The sequence below is a fragment of the Heterodontus francisci genome, chromosome 22, assembly GCF_036365525.1.
Source record: "Heterodontus francisci isolate sHetFra1 chromosome 22, sHetFra1.hap1, whole genome shotgun sequence".
Lineage (NCBI taxonomy): Eukaryota > Metazoa > Chordata > Chondrichthyes > Heterodontiformes > Heterodontidae > Heterodontus > Heterodontus francisci.
This window is the reverse complement of record NC_090392.1, coordinates 42,174,186-42,191,193: the sequence shown is the minus strand read 5'-3', so window position 1 is coordinate 42,191,193 and position 17,008 is coordinate 42,174,186. Positions and strand designations below refer to the sequence as shown.

General features: G+C 42.4%; 1 protein-coding gene across 3 annotated transcripts in view; it reads right to left on the bottom strand.

The window, feature by feature from the left end:
• The window catches only part of nfrkb (nuclear factor related to kappaB binding protein), an 87,388-nt gene extending 80,699 nt beyond the window's left edge, over positions 1-6,689 (bottom strand). For all 3 annotated transcript variants that reach the window (XM_068053763.1, XM_068053764.1, XM_068053765.1), the window contains exons 1-2: positions 6,629-6,689; positions 4,805-4,965 (exon numbers count right to left, since the gene is read on the bottom strand). In XM_068053763.1, coding sequence (XP_067909864.1) covers positions 4,805-4,939 — 135 coding nt within the window. In that variant the 5' untranslated portion in view covers positions 4,940-4,965; positions 6,629-6,689. The remainder of the gene's footprint in view (positions 1-4,804; positions 4,966-6,628) is intronic.
• Between the last annotated feature and the right edge of the window lie 10,319 nt (positions 6,690-17,008).

The window sequence follows — 17,008 nt, the reverse complement described above, 5'->3', positions numbered from 1 at the left end:
TCTCTTGATTCTCTGAGAGACCAAAAATCTGTCTATCCCATCCTTAAATATAATCAACGATGCAGCATCCACTACCCTCTGGGGTAGAGAATTCCAAAGATTCACCACCCTCTAAGTGAAAAAGTTTTTCCTCATCTCAGTCCGAAATGATCATCCCTTTATCCTGAGATAAGGAGACCCCATGTTTTAGAAGTTTACAAGTTTCATGCCTTTTAAAAAATATTCTGCTCGTCTATTCTTACAACCAAAGTGAATAACCTCACACTTCCCCACATTATACTCCATCTGCCACCTTGTTGCCCACTCACTTAACCTGTCTCTACCTCTTTTCAGCCTCTCTGTACTGATCCTTGCGGCACTCCACTAGTCACAGCCTGCCAATTTGAAAATGCCCCATTTATGCCCACTCTTTGCTTTCTGTCCATTAACCAATCCATGCTAATACATTACCCCCAATTCCATGAGTCCTTATCTTGCCTATTAAACTTTTGTGTGGCACCTTCTCAACTGTCTTTTGGAAATCCAGGTATACTAGATCTACTGGTTCCTCTTTATCTACCCTACTGGTTACATCCTCAAAAAACTCTAATAAATTTGTCAAACACCATTTTTCTTTTGTAAAACCATGTTGACTTTGCCTGATCATAACTATGATTTTCTAAGTGCATTGATAAGATTTCCTTAATAATAGATTCCAGCACTTTCCCGATGACTAATGTCAGGCTAACTGGCCTGCAGTTCCCTGTTTTCTCTCCCCCTCCTTTCTAGAATAGCCTTGCTGCAAAACTAAGAACAAATCTTTCAGACAGAAAACTACAATCCCAGTGGCCATTGTGGAAAATAGTAGAAAGCAAGTTGGGGTATGATTACCCACTGATGTTCTCGGGGTCTCAACCATATGACCAGTAGAAGAATGAGATGGATATATGGACACAGGTTACGCCCCTATCAAAAAGAAAACAAGGTGTAGCCTTGATATCATCGCTTCTACAAGACAAAGTCAGAAGTAAAGCATTTTGTGAGATGGATGCCCGTCAGCTAGATACTGATGGAACTTGAACCTTATTTATTTATTTAGTTTATTTATTTAGAGATACAGCACTGAAACAGGCCCTTTGGCCCGAGTCTGTGCTGACCATCAACCACCCATCTATACTAATCCTACACTAATCCCATATTCATACCACATCCCCACCTGTCCCTATATTCCCCTACCACCTACTTATACTAGGGGCAATTTATGTAATTGCCAATTTACCTATCAACCTGCAAATCTTTGGCTGTGGGAGGAAACCAGAGCACCCGGCGAAAACCCACGCAGGCACAGGGAGAACTTGCAAACTCCACACAGGCAGTACCCAGAATTGAACCCGGGTCGCTGGAGCTGTGAGGCTGCGGTGCTAACCACTGCGCCTCCCTTCTATTAGATATCTTGGCTGAAATTTACAAGAAAGATGATCTGTTAAATGCTGATGAGACACGGTCAGGCTTTGATGGATTTTGGAAAACAGATGGTCATTACATGGAGGAATTAATCATGGACTTTAACAAATTGTATAAAAGATTGACAACATTCAATTTGGGGATCCCTGGATCAGTAGTAGTGTTTAAATGACTAGATTATGCTACAGTGTCTCTGATGGACAGGCTCCCGGTTGTAACTGGTGCTCGGTTCTTGGAGAGGGAGACCCTGTTGGAACACGTCTGCTGCTTTGAAAAAAATTCTTGGGAAAGCAGTCATTTCCTTCATCCTTCGTAAAACAAATGGGATTTGGAGGATATAGTCCCTTACAATTAGTTTGTGGGCAAAATCCCTAATTGCCTTCTATGCTGTGTGATAGTCATCCTTCTCTAGAAGGTACAATAATTAGTTCCATTTTTACTGCACATTTGAAAGCTTGACATGCAGGGAGACGGGCTTTCATCAAGACTGATGTCTCAGAGAGCTCGGAGGCATCGCATAATACCATCCGAAGTAGAATTTAATTCAGGAGATTTGGTGTAATATAAAAGAGAGGGTGATAGGGAATGGAAATATCCTGGTATGGTAATAAGTCATGATGGTAAGACAGTTACTTCTCAAACATGACAATTCCTCACAATTAATCAGAATTAATTACAAAATCTCTGACTCTGAGCAACTGATAGAAGTAAATGAGGCAACTTGCATCTCAAATGCTCATGTGATTTGTGATGAAGATCCTGAGGAACAGAATGCGGTAGATCAAGAGTTGGATGGTGGTAATGTGAGTGATCATGACATACAGGACACAGCTACTGCATCCAAAGGTCAATTGCCTCGAGTGGCATATATTCCAGAGGAGTCTAGTGAATGGAGGGATGCAACAATTGCGGGACATGCAGGAAAAATTACTGGCAAGTATAAATATTGTTTGAATAGCAAAGAAGTGAGATCCATGGACTGGCAAAATGGGGCGATAGAAAGCACAGTGCAAATACCAATAGTGGGTCCAGAACTGACTTGGGTCAAAAAATGAAGATGAATCGGAGAAAGACCCTCCGATAAGAGGGAGATCCCGCAGTAGGAGTTGCAACAGACATAAAAATGCAAGTAGAGAACACATCTTGAATAAATTACACAATGAAATAAAGGCTATAGAACAGTCTCGAAACAGAACTAGACGCAGAAGTCCTCATGATCATTTTGCTGGCTGCCAATAAACTTGAGGATAAATGAATAAGAGAGGCAAAAGAAAGGGAATCAGATAGTTTGGAGTTTCTTGTGAGGCACTAGATAAGGGGTAACCAGATTTGACACATAAGTGGCCTTGTATTGAAGTCGTCCTTGCAGATGGGACTTATAAGGATAAAGTGAAGCAAGTTGTTCGGGTTTTTGAAGAGTGACTGGACGATACAGATGTTAGAGTGGACTCTCCCACAGCTGTAAAAGTAAAAACGTTTTTAGTTCTTTTGGCCACATATTCATAGGAGTGTAGATCAATCGGCATAAAAGCCGCATTCCAGCAGGGCAAAACTTTTCAGAGAAAATTGTTTCTTAAACCACCCAAAGAGGCAGCAGATGTAGAAGGAAAACTATAGAAGCCAAACAAATGTGTCTATGACCTGAATGATGCTTCAAAGGTGTGGTATTTTTTGAAATCTGTTTGGCTGAAAATAGCTTGCGTTCAACTAAAAGCAGATGCTGCAATGTTTTATTGGTATCATAAAAGGAAACTTTCAGCATCTTAATGATGCATGTTGATAACTTTCACGTGGAATATGTTAATAAGATTAGAGTAGAAACTAAAATTGGGAGTCAGGCTTATAGCACTTTTAAATATACTGGTTTAGACATTCCGCAGGGTGGATCTGGAATAACTTTAAACCAACAATCCTAGTTACAGAGTTTACTTCCATCCCAATTAATCATACCTGGGCATCACAGAAAGATGATGTCATATCTAAAGAAGAGACAGAGCAATTGCAAAGCTTGATTGGTCAGCTGAACTGGTTGTCCACTCAGACTAGACCAGATGCTAGTTTTGATGTGTTGGGAGTTAAGTACGATGAAACACCCTAAAATTGACAATGTTTTAAGGGCAAGTAAAACATTATGAAAATTAAATCTGGAGAAATGTATACTGAAGCTCCCATTCTTAGGTGACCCAAAGAACAGGGCGGCACAGTGGCGCAGTGGTTAGCACCGCAGCCTCACAGCTCCAAGGACCCGGGTTTGATTCCGGGTACTGCCTGTGTGGAGTTTGCAAGTTCTCCCTGTGTCTGCGTGGGTTTTCTCCGGGTGCTCCGGTTTCCTCCCACAAGCCAAAAGACTTGCAGGTTGATAGGTAAATTGGCCATTATAAATTGTCACTAGTATAGGTAGGTGGTAGGGAAATATAGGGACAGGTGGGGATGTTTGGTAGGAATATGGGATTAGTGTAGGATTAGTATAAATGGGTGGTTGATGTTCGGCACAGACTCAGTGGGCCGAAGGGCCTGTTTCAGTGCTGTATCTCTAATCTAAACATGAAGCTAGTCATTTTTACTGAATTGGCAATCACATTTACTTTCAAAAAGAAATAAACCCTGTTGTGGTCAAACAAGAAGAAGCAAAAGAGGGGAGCCCTTCAACCCCTCCTTACCTGATCGCAACAGTACAGAATATGGATGTGTTTGATTTAATTTGTTTTGAAGTTTTATTTGTATAAATAAACTCTAATTTTTATTTAAAGATCGAGAAGGGAAACAGCTAATTGTATATTGATTATCTGCAGATGGTGGGTATTAACTAAGGATTCACTTGTGCCCCTATTAAAAAAGGAGCAGATTGAAACTGTGGTTGTTGGGTTAGGAGCTGTATGCTTGTAACGTGTAACTCTGTAAATAAATGCTTATACAAGCGTGTAAAGATTGGCTCCAGTTCTATACTTCACCAACTGGCTTTCTGGATTTTAACAAACAGGCCCTGAGTTTAATGTCTCAGCCTAAAGACGGCATCTATAACAGTGCAGCAGTCCCTCTGTACTGCACTAGAGTGCCAGCCTGGATTATGTACTTAAGACTTTGGAATGAGATTTGGAGCCACAATCCTCTGACTCAGAATAACATGTATTGCTGACTGAGCCACAGCTGACACCTTACATTGGGATCATTGCTCCCTCGATGCATTTATCTGCTTTGGTCTGTTTGCCATTACTGATTCTACCATGGCGGCACCATGCAGTGATTCACACCAACAGCTACAGGCAACTTTAAGAGCCACACAAAGTTAGTAGAAGACCATAAATGCTTCAGTGCCAGTGTACAGCTCAACGCAAGGGCTCGTAGGTTGTACAGTACTCACATCCTCCAGCAGATCCTCCGGAAGACTGACCCTTGTTCCACCAAGCAAACACTCCTCCATTATACCAGTACCATTGACCTCACCAGCAGATCCCAGTTCCAAGGGGTCTGTCAGCATATTATCAAGACAGTCCATTCTTAATTATCCAACCTGAGAGAACACTGGGCAAGGAAGCAAGAGGACACGAATCACATTAGTAAAGTCACAGAAATGATTCTCAGAGAATCTGAAACTGTTCACATCGAAACATCTACTCCAGGATCCATAGCTAATTTATCCTCTCCTGACCTAGTTATTTGGCGATCAAAGTATGTGTCTGTTCCATTGCCTCAGTTGAGATGAACTCACTCAATTTTGAAGGGTCACTGACCTGAAACATTAACTCTGCTTCTCTCTCCACAGATGCTGCCAGACTTTGAGTATTTCCAGCATTTCTTGTTTTTATTTCACTCAACACAAGACAACATTCAAACACATAAACCTGCTGTAAAAGCAAAATACTGCGGATGCTGGAAATCTGAAACAAAAACAAGAAATGCTGGAAAAGCATCTTTCCACAGATGCTGCCAGACCTGCTGAGTGATTCCAGCATTTCTTGTTTTTGTTACATAAACCTGATTTGTCCTGCTCTCGGACATCGGCCAGTGCTCACCAGGGAAGCATTCCTTTCATGCCCAGCCCTGATGTTTCCTTTGCTCCACCTACAACAGCTTCACTGCGATCAGCACTGACGCTCCAGTCAGAAACTTCCCAGCAGCTCACACGTGGCTGTTCACATGAATGGGTGACCAGTGATAGGTTAGAACCTCCAGAAACGTAACACAATTTAAAAAAAAAACTTTCATTTAAATAGCACATTACACAACCTCAGGATGTCTTACAACCAATTAAGTTTTTTTTGAAGTATAGTTACTGTTGTAATGTAGGAAACTCTGCAGCCAAGGGTAGCTTGGCTACCCTCTGCAGCTTTTTGGTTCTGATACTAGACTAGTAAACCAGAGACCTGGACTAATGATTTGAGGTCATGAGTTCAAATCCCACCACGGCAGCTGGGGAATTTAGATTTAATTAAAATAAAAACTGGAATTGAAACAAAACCTAGCATCAGCAATGCTGACAATGAAACTACCAGATTGTCCTTCATTCTAACCCAGTCTGGCCGATATGTGACTTCAGACCCACAAACAGCAATGTGGTTGATTCTTGAGCTGTAAGGATGTTTTTGTTGGGGCCGCTTTATGTCACAAAACTATGCAGGGATTTGAACAATGTATCTCTGGAAGATTCCACAATATGGGAGACAACTGGCCAATTGTAGTTTCAAAGCTGGTGATTTGGGGTTAATTTCTAGCGGAGCCTGTGCACACCAGGAGTTGGGAAACCTGTGGTTGAACTGAGCAGCCAGTTCTCTCTCGCTCTCTTTCTGGCTCAGTCTACCCTCACCCTCTCTCTTCCAGGCTGTCTCCTTCTCCCTGTTTCTGTTTGTCTCTATAACATTATTTCTTGTGAACCTGAAACCTGGTTCATCTCTGCATCTGATAAGGAATTTGATTAGTTCCTTATAAATCCTGAGGCAAACAACAACAGAGTATATTTGATTGAGCCAGCAGGAGCATCCCAGGATAAAAGAGCAACACTTCTCACCATCCCCCTCTCCCTCAACCCTCATCCGCTCCCTCACCCCCCTCCATCCCCCTCTCCCTCAAACCCCATCCACTCCCCCCGTCACCCCCTCATTCCCCCCGACCCCACTCCCCCTTCGTCACCACCGTCGCCCTCGACCCTCGTAACCCCTCATCACCCCCGTGTTCCCTCCTCCCTCACCTATTCCGGCTTTTGTTGTTCCGGCCCGGGGGGAAGTATCATCTGACGGACCGGAAACTGCAACATCAGCACTAGGTCCGGTGGAACCGCATCCGCCGCCAGGGGCAGTGGCTCCGTCTCCGGGCCGACCGCCGCCAGCACAGCGGCCTGTTGGATCCGAGAGCGGGAGGAGACGAGCAAACGCCATAACATGCAGCACATCCCATAATTTACATCATGTAATCCAAAGAAAGAAGAAAGAAATATACAATACATCGTATAATATAGAAGATATACCATAATCTACAATATTCAATAATATATATATATATCACTTAAAATGTAATATATCTATAAAGTACACTACACCCCATAATCTACAATACATTATATACAAAAAAAAAAAATTATATACAATACACGCCAGGGCAAGGCATCCGGCAGCTCCTGCCATTAGTTAGACTTACCTCTGTATCAGTTGCTGGTAATGGCACCGAGGGGCAAACAGGGCATCTTGGCGACCAAGAGGAAAACTCCTGACTGAGATTTCAGGATTGCGATGCTGCACCATGGACATTTGACAAAACTATCGACTCAGCCACGGACATGTGGGCGATTAATCTGTATATGAAGTGTATAAAGCCAACCTAATGCCATCAAAATACAGTCATTTTAAAACACATTTCTCCCTATAAAGTAGCAAAGCATACTTCAATGGAGAGCAGGACGACTGTATTAACTAGCTAGGAAGCAAGATAGCATGCAATGCCAATGCTTTTGCTGCGAGGTTATTTTCAAACACAAGGTTAAAAGTTTGAGGCAGGGGCGTCTGACATTTTTGTTGGGGTGGGGGTGGGGGTGGTGCACATTACAATGTTTGTTTTAACATGGGCTGGTGAGACCATTTCGGAAAGATAAAGGCATTAAAAATGTATCTTACTATTAAAACAAAAAGGTGCATTTTGGTGAAGAAGCTTTAAATGGAAAAACTAATTTATTGACTTACTTTCTGGTCACCATGTTAGACAGTGATTTAGTGAGATACCTGGCATTTTTTTGCTTGCACAAGTAGTCAGTGTTTGCCTGCACACTTCTTGTAGCGATGTGGAATACTCCGGATAGACATCCATCTGTCAGGAGTAATCACAGAACATAAGAAATCGGAGCAGGAATAGGCCATTCAGCCCCTCAAGCCTGCCCCACCATTCAATAAAATCATGGCTGATCTGTCCCAGGCCTCAACTCCTCTTTCAGGCCTGCTCTGCCTAACCCTCGACTCCCCGAGATTTCAAAAATCTATCTACCTCCTCCTTAAATACATTTAGTGACCTAGCCTCCACAACTCTCTGAGGCAGAGAATTCCAGAGATTCACCACCCACTGAGTGAAGAAATTCCTTCGCATCTCAGTTTTAAATGTGTGCTGCCTTATTCTGTAACTATGTCTCCTAGTTCGAGATTCCCCCAGTGGTGGAAACATCTTCTCAACATCTACCCTGTCGAGCCCCCTTAAAATCTTATATGTTTCTATAAGATCACCTCTCATTCTTCTAAACTCCAATGAATAAAGGCCTAACCTGTTTAGCCGTTCTTGATAAGACAGCCCCTTCATCCCAGGAATCAGCCTAGTGAACCTTTTCTGAACTGCCTCCAATGCTAGTATATCCTTTCTTAAATACAGGGACCAAAACTGTACGCAGTACTCCAGGTGTGGCCTCACCAACACCCTGTACAATTGTAACAGGACTTCCCGATTTTTAAACTCTAATCCCCTAGCAATAAAGGCCAAAATTCCATTTGCCTTCCTAATTACTTGCCGCACCTGCATGCTAACCTTTTGTGTTTCATGCACAAGAACACCCAGATCCCTCTGTACTGCGGTATTTTGTTGTCTTTCTCCATCTAAATAGTAATCTGCCTTTTTATTTTTCCTACCAAAGTGGATGATCTCACACTTTCCCACATTGAACACCATCTGCCAAGTTTCTGCCCACTCACTTAACCTCCCTATATCCCTTTGCAGATTTTTTGTGTCCTCATCACTACATGCCTTCCCACCTATTTTTGTATCGTCAGCAAATTTGGATACACTACACTCTTTCCCTTCCTCTAAGTCATTAATGTAGATAGTAAATAGTTGAGGCCCTAGGACCGATTCTTGTGGCACCCCACTAGTTACGGCTTTCCAACCTGAAGAAGACCCATTGATCCTGACTTTCTGTGTGTTAGCCAATCCTCAATCCATGCCAACACATTACCCCCAATACCCTGAGCTCTTATTTTGTGCAATAACCTTTTATGTGGCACCTTATCAAACGCCTTCTGAAAATCCAAATACACAACATCTACTGGTTCAGCTTTATCCACTCTGCTTGTTATATCCTCAAAGAACTCTAACAAATTTGTAAAACATGATTTCCCTTTCATAAAACCATGTTGACTCTGTTTGATTGCATTATGTTTTTCTAAATGTCCTGCTATGTCTTCCTTAATAATAGACTCTAGCATTTTCCCAATGACAGATGTTAAGCTAACTGGTCTATAGTTTCCTGCTTTCTGTCTTCCTCATTTCTTGAATTGGGACATCACATTAGCGGTTTTCCAATCCGCTGGTACCCTACTGGAATCCAGTGAGTTTTGGTATATTATGACCAATGCCTCCACTATCTCTGCAGCCACTTCTTTTAAAACCCTTGGATGCAGGCCATCAGGTCCTGGTGACTTGTCTGTCTTTAGTCCCATCAGGTTGTCCAGCACCTTTTCCCTCCTGATAGTGATTGTTACAAGTTCCTCCCTCCCATTTACACCTTGCTCATCTATTATTGTTGGGATGTTTATAGTGTCCTCCACCGTGAAGACTAATGCAAAATATTGGTTTAAATTATCTGCCATTTCCCTGTTCCCTGTTATTAATTCCCCAGTCTCATCCTCTAAGGGTCCCACACTTACTTTAGCTACTCTCTTCCACTTAATATACCTGTAGACGCTCTTACTGTTTGTTTTTATATTTCTTGCCAATTTACTCTCAATCAATTTTCTCCCTCTTTATTAGTTTTTTAGTCATCCGCTGCTGGTTTCTAAAAAATTCCCAATCCTCTGACCTACCACTCGTTTTCGCCACATTGTGCACCTTTGCTTTTGATTAGATCCTCTCCTTAAATTCCTTTGTTATCCACAGGTGGTTCATCGTTCTCTTCAAGTCCTTCCGTCTGACTGGAATAAATGTTTGCTGAGTGTTATGAAATATCTGCTTAAAAGTCTGCCACTGCTCATCTACTGACTTCCCCTGTAGTCCATCTTCCCAGCCTGCTTTAGACAACTCTTTCTTCATACCTCTGTAATTGCCCTTGTTTAAGTTGAAGACACTGGTTTGAGACCCGAGTTGCTCACCCTCAAACTAAATTTGAAATTCTACCATGTTATGATCGCTTCCCCCAAAGGATCCTTAACTATGAGATCTCTTATTAATCCTACCTCATTACACATTACCAAATCTAAAATCTTGCTCGCTCTCTCTCCCACTTCTTTCTCCCTCTCTCTCAGTCTGTCTCTGTGTGTGTGTGTCTCTCTCTCCCCCTCTCTGTGTCGTCCTCTCCATGTCATTTCCCTCCCCCCCCCTCTCTCTCTGCCCCTCTCACTCTCTCTCTCTGGCAGTTGCAGAGAGTGGGAACTCCCAGCTTTGTGGTTGATACATTTTTTAAATCACAGCTGACAGGTGCTTAGAGCAGAGACTGCGCTTCCGAACCTCAGACAAGTTCAGGGTTTTCAGTGAGCTTTTTAAAAAAAAATCAGAACCCACTGGAAAACTTCGAAAGGGTGTGAATCCATTGTCATATCCTGCACAGGAACAGAAGTAAAGGGAAAGAAAAATTGCATTAAAAGAGAAAAAAAGAGATTTTTAAAAAAATTTACTTTTCAAAATCTCATTTCATGCTCGTCCTCAGCTCCTTATAACCTCTCACCTCTCCCTCCATACAAATTCTCCAACCCTTATTCATGGCCATTCTCTTTGTCCTTACAAACTCCTGTGGTTTCTCCCATGGTCTTAGTCACAAACAAATCCATCTCCAATCATATCCTTGTATCTGTCACCATCCACCTTTGGTCCCCAAGGGTCACTGACAGATCTGGTGCACAACAGGTTTAACCATCTGGTGGAACACATGCTCTTTGGCCTAATTCTCCTCGTCCAAAAGTGTCCAAATTCCTAGATCATCCTCAAAAGCAAAGATAACTTGCAACTTCTTTTCTCAACAACCAACGAACTCTTTACATTTCTTTCTTCTATTGTTGCTTCCACTGTTACTCCACAACAAATAGGAGGAGGTCATGAACATTTTTGTCACTAAGATTGAGACTGTACATCCAACTACCTTTGCTGCTTAGGAACTGTCATCAACCCACTCTTGATCCCTCTGACCTTGAAAACTACCACTCCATATCCAACCTCACTTTCCTCTCCAAAGTCTTTGAATGTGTTGTCACCTCCCAATCTGTGCCTATCTTTCCCTCAACTCCATGATTGAACCTCTGATCAGGTTTCTATCCCTGTTAGAACACTGAAACGGCCCTTATCAAAGTCAGAAATAATATCTTTATTGTTAATTATATATTAATTGTGTTTAATTGTATGCAGGTGATGGGCTTTAATTGGGATTCACTTGTGCCAATTCAAAAAGGAACAGACCATTTGTTGGGTGGGGTGGTGCACATTTGTAATGTGTATCTCTGTAAATAAATGCTTTTAAAAGCATGGAAAGATTGGCTCCAGTTCTATCCTTCACCACCTGGCTATCTGGGGTATCACATGGTAGCAGAGAATGGTTGCTTAAAAGTGAAAGTTGGAAACTATGAAAAAAAATTTAAAATAGAAAACTAAAATCCTCATGGTCATTGTGCAAAATGGTAGAAAGCAAGTGTATATGTCAGGGTATTATTACCCTCTGATGTTTTTGGAGTCTGAATCATATGACCAGTGGAAGAATGAAATGGATATGTGGATACGGGCTACGTCCCTCCCAAAGATAAATCAAGGTATGGCCTTGGCATTGTTGCTTCCTACCAGAAGTAAAATCATAAGTAAAGTATTTTGTGAGATGGATACCATCAGTTGGATAATGAAGAGATAATTAGAGTTCTTGAATGAAATCTCCGAGAAAGATGATCTGTTAAATGCCGATAAGACATGGTCAGAATTTGATAGATTTCGGAAAACAGATGGTCATTCCATGCAGCATATCGTGGACTTCAACAGGTTGCATTAAAATTAACAAAATTCAACTTGAGGATGCCTGGATCATTACTAGTGTTTAAATTACTGGATTATGCAAATGTGTTTCATATGGACAGGCTTCAGGTTCTAAGTGCTGTCCAGGTCTCAGAAAAGGAGACCATGTTGGATCAAATATTTGCTGCTTTAAACAAAATCCTGGGGAAACAGTCATTTTCTTCATCCTTCATGGAACAAATGGGACATTCCACAGTGAAAAATAGAGAACTCAATGATTGCCAGATTTCGAAATGGTCGAGACACAGGATGCAGGCATCAACACAACAGAAGGATTAAGGAGATGAAGAAGAAGAATGAAAGCACCTTTAGCAGGTCTGGCAAATACAGCAGAAGGCAGAATTGGAACATCAATAATAGGCAAATGAATCTCAGGAATGCCCAAGGAACAGTTAATAAGTGCTTCAGGTATGACTCGAAGTAGCATTATGCAGTGAACCGTCCAAAGTGAAGAGGCAGGGTCCTGAAATGACAGATGACACAGAGAATTCTGAGGAAGAAGATAATGATGAATCTGAACAAACTATACTGGTCACAAGGGGTTTGAGTCCTGTGCTTAATGTGTTAATCATGGAGTCCTTTAACTGTGCAGTAATAGATAGTACTTATACATTAACAGTATGTGGGACAGATTGGGTAAAATGTTATCTTGATTCACTTAGTGCTAAGGAGCAATGCAAGATTAAGGAATATAAAAGTACTGCATGATTAAGGTTTGGTGATTAACAATACATTGATGTCACTAAAGAGAGTTGTAATTCCATGTAAAATATCTGGTGTAAAGTACTATAGTGGTCTCTCGTGAGATACCTACCTTGTTGAGTAACCTTGAAAAAGGCACAAATAAAACTTGACATGGAACATGATAAGGCAATTATTTTTGGCAAGTCAGTTGATCTGCAGTTTACCCAGTCAGAACATTGTTGTAACAAAACTCAATGTTTCTCATCAGACTGTTAGACAAGTATTGATAGCATCAGGTGATAAGAATCAGAGAATAAAAAAACAAATGGTTCTGAAGTAGCAGAGACAATTTGACAATTTGCTCACCCTGCTTGACAGAGGTTAAAAATCCTGCTAAAAGGTGCAGGTATAGTTCTTGAAGAGTATGCGAGGCTAATAAAAGGGATTACTGAAGTTGTGAAATGTGTAAAAGGTATCGGAGGACGTCAGCATGTCTAATGTAAGCCTTCCATTGGCACAGGTCTTTAACAAGGTAGTTGTCATGGATGTGACGATATGGGATAAAGACAGAAATATTTTCATTGAATATTTTGTAGACGTGGCAATCAGATTTAATCTTTTTACGTAATAAGGACAAAAAGGTTATTACAGACAAAATCATGGAAAAATGGATAGGGAACAGTAAATTTCTGACTAATAATGGAAGGGAATTTGCCAATGCCAACTTCAGAGACATATGAAAAGGTGAACATCATGGTCATGAATACCGCAGCTGAAAGTCCTTTCAACAATGGACTTTGTGAAAGGAATCATGTGGTGATCCATGAAATGCTGCACAAAATTTTAGCTGATAAACGAGGTTGCAAGTTAACAATGGCCCTGGCATGGGCGGTACAGGCAAAAAATTCACTCCAGATGGTTAGATGGTGTAGTCCCTGTCAATTAGTCTATGGGCAAAATCCCAAATTACTCACAGTTCTGTGCAATAGTCCTCCTGCTCTAGAAGGTACAACAATTAGTTCAATTTTTCTGCACCATTTGAATGCTTTAAAGCCAGGACAAAGGCTTTAATCAAGACTGAAGTATCGGGGAAAATTCGGAGAGCTCAGAGGCATCGCATAAGACCATCAAAGTTAGACTTCAATTCAGGCGATTTAGTATAATATAGAAGTGAGGGTCATAAGGGATGGAAAAGCCCTGGGAAGGTTGTGATGGGAAGACAGTACTTTTCAAACACGGCAACCAAACTGTTAAGGTTCATTATTCATGATTTATTGGAATTAATTACAAAATCTTGGACTCTGAGCAGCTACTAGCAGTAAACGAGTCACCTTGTATCTCAAATGCTCATGTGTTTTGTGATGAAGGTCTTGCAGAACAGAATGCAGTAGATCAAGGGCCGTATAGTGGTAATGTGAGTGACCATGACACACAGGACAGAGCTATCACATCCACATGCCAATTGCCAGAGTGGATACTTGGGTGACATATATTTCAGAAGGAGTCTAATGAAATGGAGGGATGTGACAATTGTGGGACAAGGAGGAAAAGCTATGGGCAAGTTTAAATAGTGTTTAAATGTTCAGGATGATGGTCAAGAAGCAAGGTCCACAGACTGGCAGAATGGGTAAAAGAGCAGAGAGTGGGAAAGCGCAGTGCAAATACTGATAATGAGCCCAGAAGTGACTCTTGCACCAGAAATAGGGGTCAGCAACGTGTCCGTACATGGACATCAGTATCTGTGGTAAAAAGTTTGAGTCCTGTGGTAATTTTAAAAGTCTTGACCAAAGCCTTGGAGACAGTCTGGTAAATACATTATATAAGTGCACTTTGTTGTTGTTTACATCCTGATCAGTTTAGGCAATTCAACACTGCATTCTGCCCTATTTATGGAAGGAGGCTAGGCTCACATAGATTTTGACAGATGTGATGCAGCACCATCACAAGTCATTGCTATTCATGACTGTTTCCTCCCTACCTGGATTCACACAATTCACCTGTTAACAGCAGAATATTCCTCACTCCTCCTTGGTAGCTGTATCTCCACCCACCCCCTTGCCCCGCGATTTTAAACAGAGGGAATAATGCCCCAATAACAACCGTAGTCCACATTTAGAAGCAAACAGCTCCACTGGAACTACAAAGTGCATTTCTGATGATTTGTGAATGAACACAATGACAGAAAAACTGTCTCTGGGTTTTCGGGAAGTGGCCGTCACTGGCTAGGCCCGCATTTATTGCCCATCCCTAATTGCCCTCGAGAAGGTGGTGGTGAGCTGCCTCCTGGAACTGCTGCAGACCTTGGGGTGTAGGTACACCCACAGTGCTGTTAGGAAGGGAGTTCTAGCATTTTGACCCAGCGACAGTGAAGGAACGGCGATATAGTTCCAAGTCAGGATGGTGTGTGACTGGGAGGAAAACTTGCAGGTGGTGGTGTTCCCATGCATCTGCTGCCCTTGTCCTTCTAGGTGGTAGAGGTTGCAGGTTTGGAAGGTGCTGTCAAAGGAGCCTCAGAGAGTTGCTGCAGTGCATCTTGGAAAAGGTACACACTGCTGCCACTGTGCGTCAGTGGTGAAAGTGTTAATGTTGAAGGTGGTGGAGGGGTGCCAATCAAGCGGGTTGCATTGTCCTGGATGGTGTTGAACCTCTTGAGTGTTGTTGGAGCTGCACCCATCCAGGCAAGTGGAGAGTATTCCATCACATTCCTGAATTGTGCCTTGTAGATGGTAGACAGGCATTGGGGAGACAGGAGGTAAGTTACTTGCCTCAGAATGCCCAGCCTCTGATCTGCTCTTGATGTCACAATATTTATGTGGCTGGTCCAATTCAGTTTCTGGACAATGGTAAACCCCAGGATGTTGATAGTGGGGGATTCAGCGATGGTAATGCCACTGAACATCAAGAGGAGGTGGTTAGATTCTCTCTTGTTTGAGATGGTTATTGACTAGCATTTGTGTGGCGTGAATGTTACTTGCCACTTATCAGCCCAAGCCTGGGTATTGTCCAGATCTTGCTGCATTTGGACACGGACTGCCTCAATATCTGAGGAATTGTGAATGGTGCTGAACATTGTGCAATCATCAGCGAACATCCCCACTTCTAATCTTATGATGGAGGGAAGGTCATCGATGAAGCAGCTGAAGATTGTTGGGTCGAGGAACTCCTGCAGTGATGTCCTGCGACTGAGATGATTGACCTCCAACAACCACAACCATCTTCCTTGGTACTAGGTATGACTCCAATCAGGGGGTTTGATCTCCCGATTCCCATTGACTCCAGTTTTTCTAGGGCTACTTGATGCCATACTCGGTCAAATGCTGCCTTTGGAGTTCAGCTCTTTTGTCCATGTTTGAACCAAGGCTGTAATGAGGTCAGGAGTCAGTGGCCCTGGCAAAACCCAAACTGAGTGTTAGTGAGCAGGTTGTTGCTGAACAAGTGCCACTTGATAGCACTGTCGACAACCCCTTCCATCACTTTGCTGGTGATTGAGAGTAGACTGATGGGGCGGTAATTGGCCAGGTTGGACATGTCCGGCTTTTTGCACACAACGCATACCTGGGCAATTTTCCACATTGCTGAATAGATGCCAGTGTTGTAGCAATACTGGAACAGCTTGGCTAGGGGCGCAGCTAGTTCCGGAGCAGAAGACTTCAGTACCATTGCTGGAATGTTGTCAGGGCCCATAGCCTTTGCAGTATTCAGTGCCTTCAGCTGCTTTTTGATATCACGTGGAGTGAATCGGATGGACTGAAGACTAGAATCTGTGACGCTGGGGTCCTCATGAGGAGGCCGAGTTCCACTCAGCACTTCTGGTTGAAGATGGATGCAAATGGTTCAGCCTTGTCTTTTGCACTGACACGCCAGGCTCCCCCGTTGTTGAGTATGAGGATATTTGTGGAGCTCCCTCCTCCTGTTAGTTTTTTACTTGTCCACCACCATTCACGATTGGATGTGGCAGGACTGCAGAGTTTAAATCTGATCCGTTGGTTGTGGGATCGCTTAGCCCTGTCTATAGCATGCCACTTCCACTGCTCGGCATGCAGTAGTCCTGTGTTGTAGCTTCACCAGACTGACACCTCATTTTTAGGTCACAACTTTATTTAATATTTTGTTCCGCCAATGTGCTTTGTTGAATGATAATTTTCTTTAATCCACTGATTGGAGATCTGAATTTTTTTTTTAAAAGACGAAAAAAAGAAATGCTACAAGGATGACTTTGCTGGCAGGTTAGGACGGTCACCTAATTTGCAACATTGTATCCGACACTGCAATGCTTGTGAGGAGAGAGACAAAATGTCTGCTAATTCCCCAGCAAGAATCAAGACCCAAGAAGTTTAAAGGAACTACCTGTTCTTTTAGCAAGAGAGAAATACTGCTAACTGCTATGCTTAAATGACTGCGGGATGTCATGTGACAAGCCCCTCCCCACCCG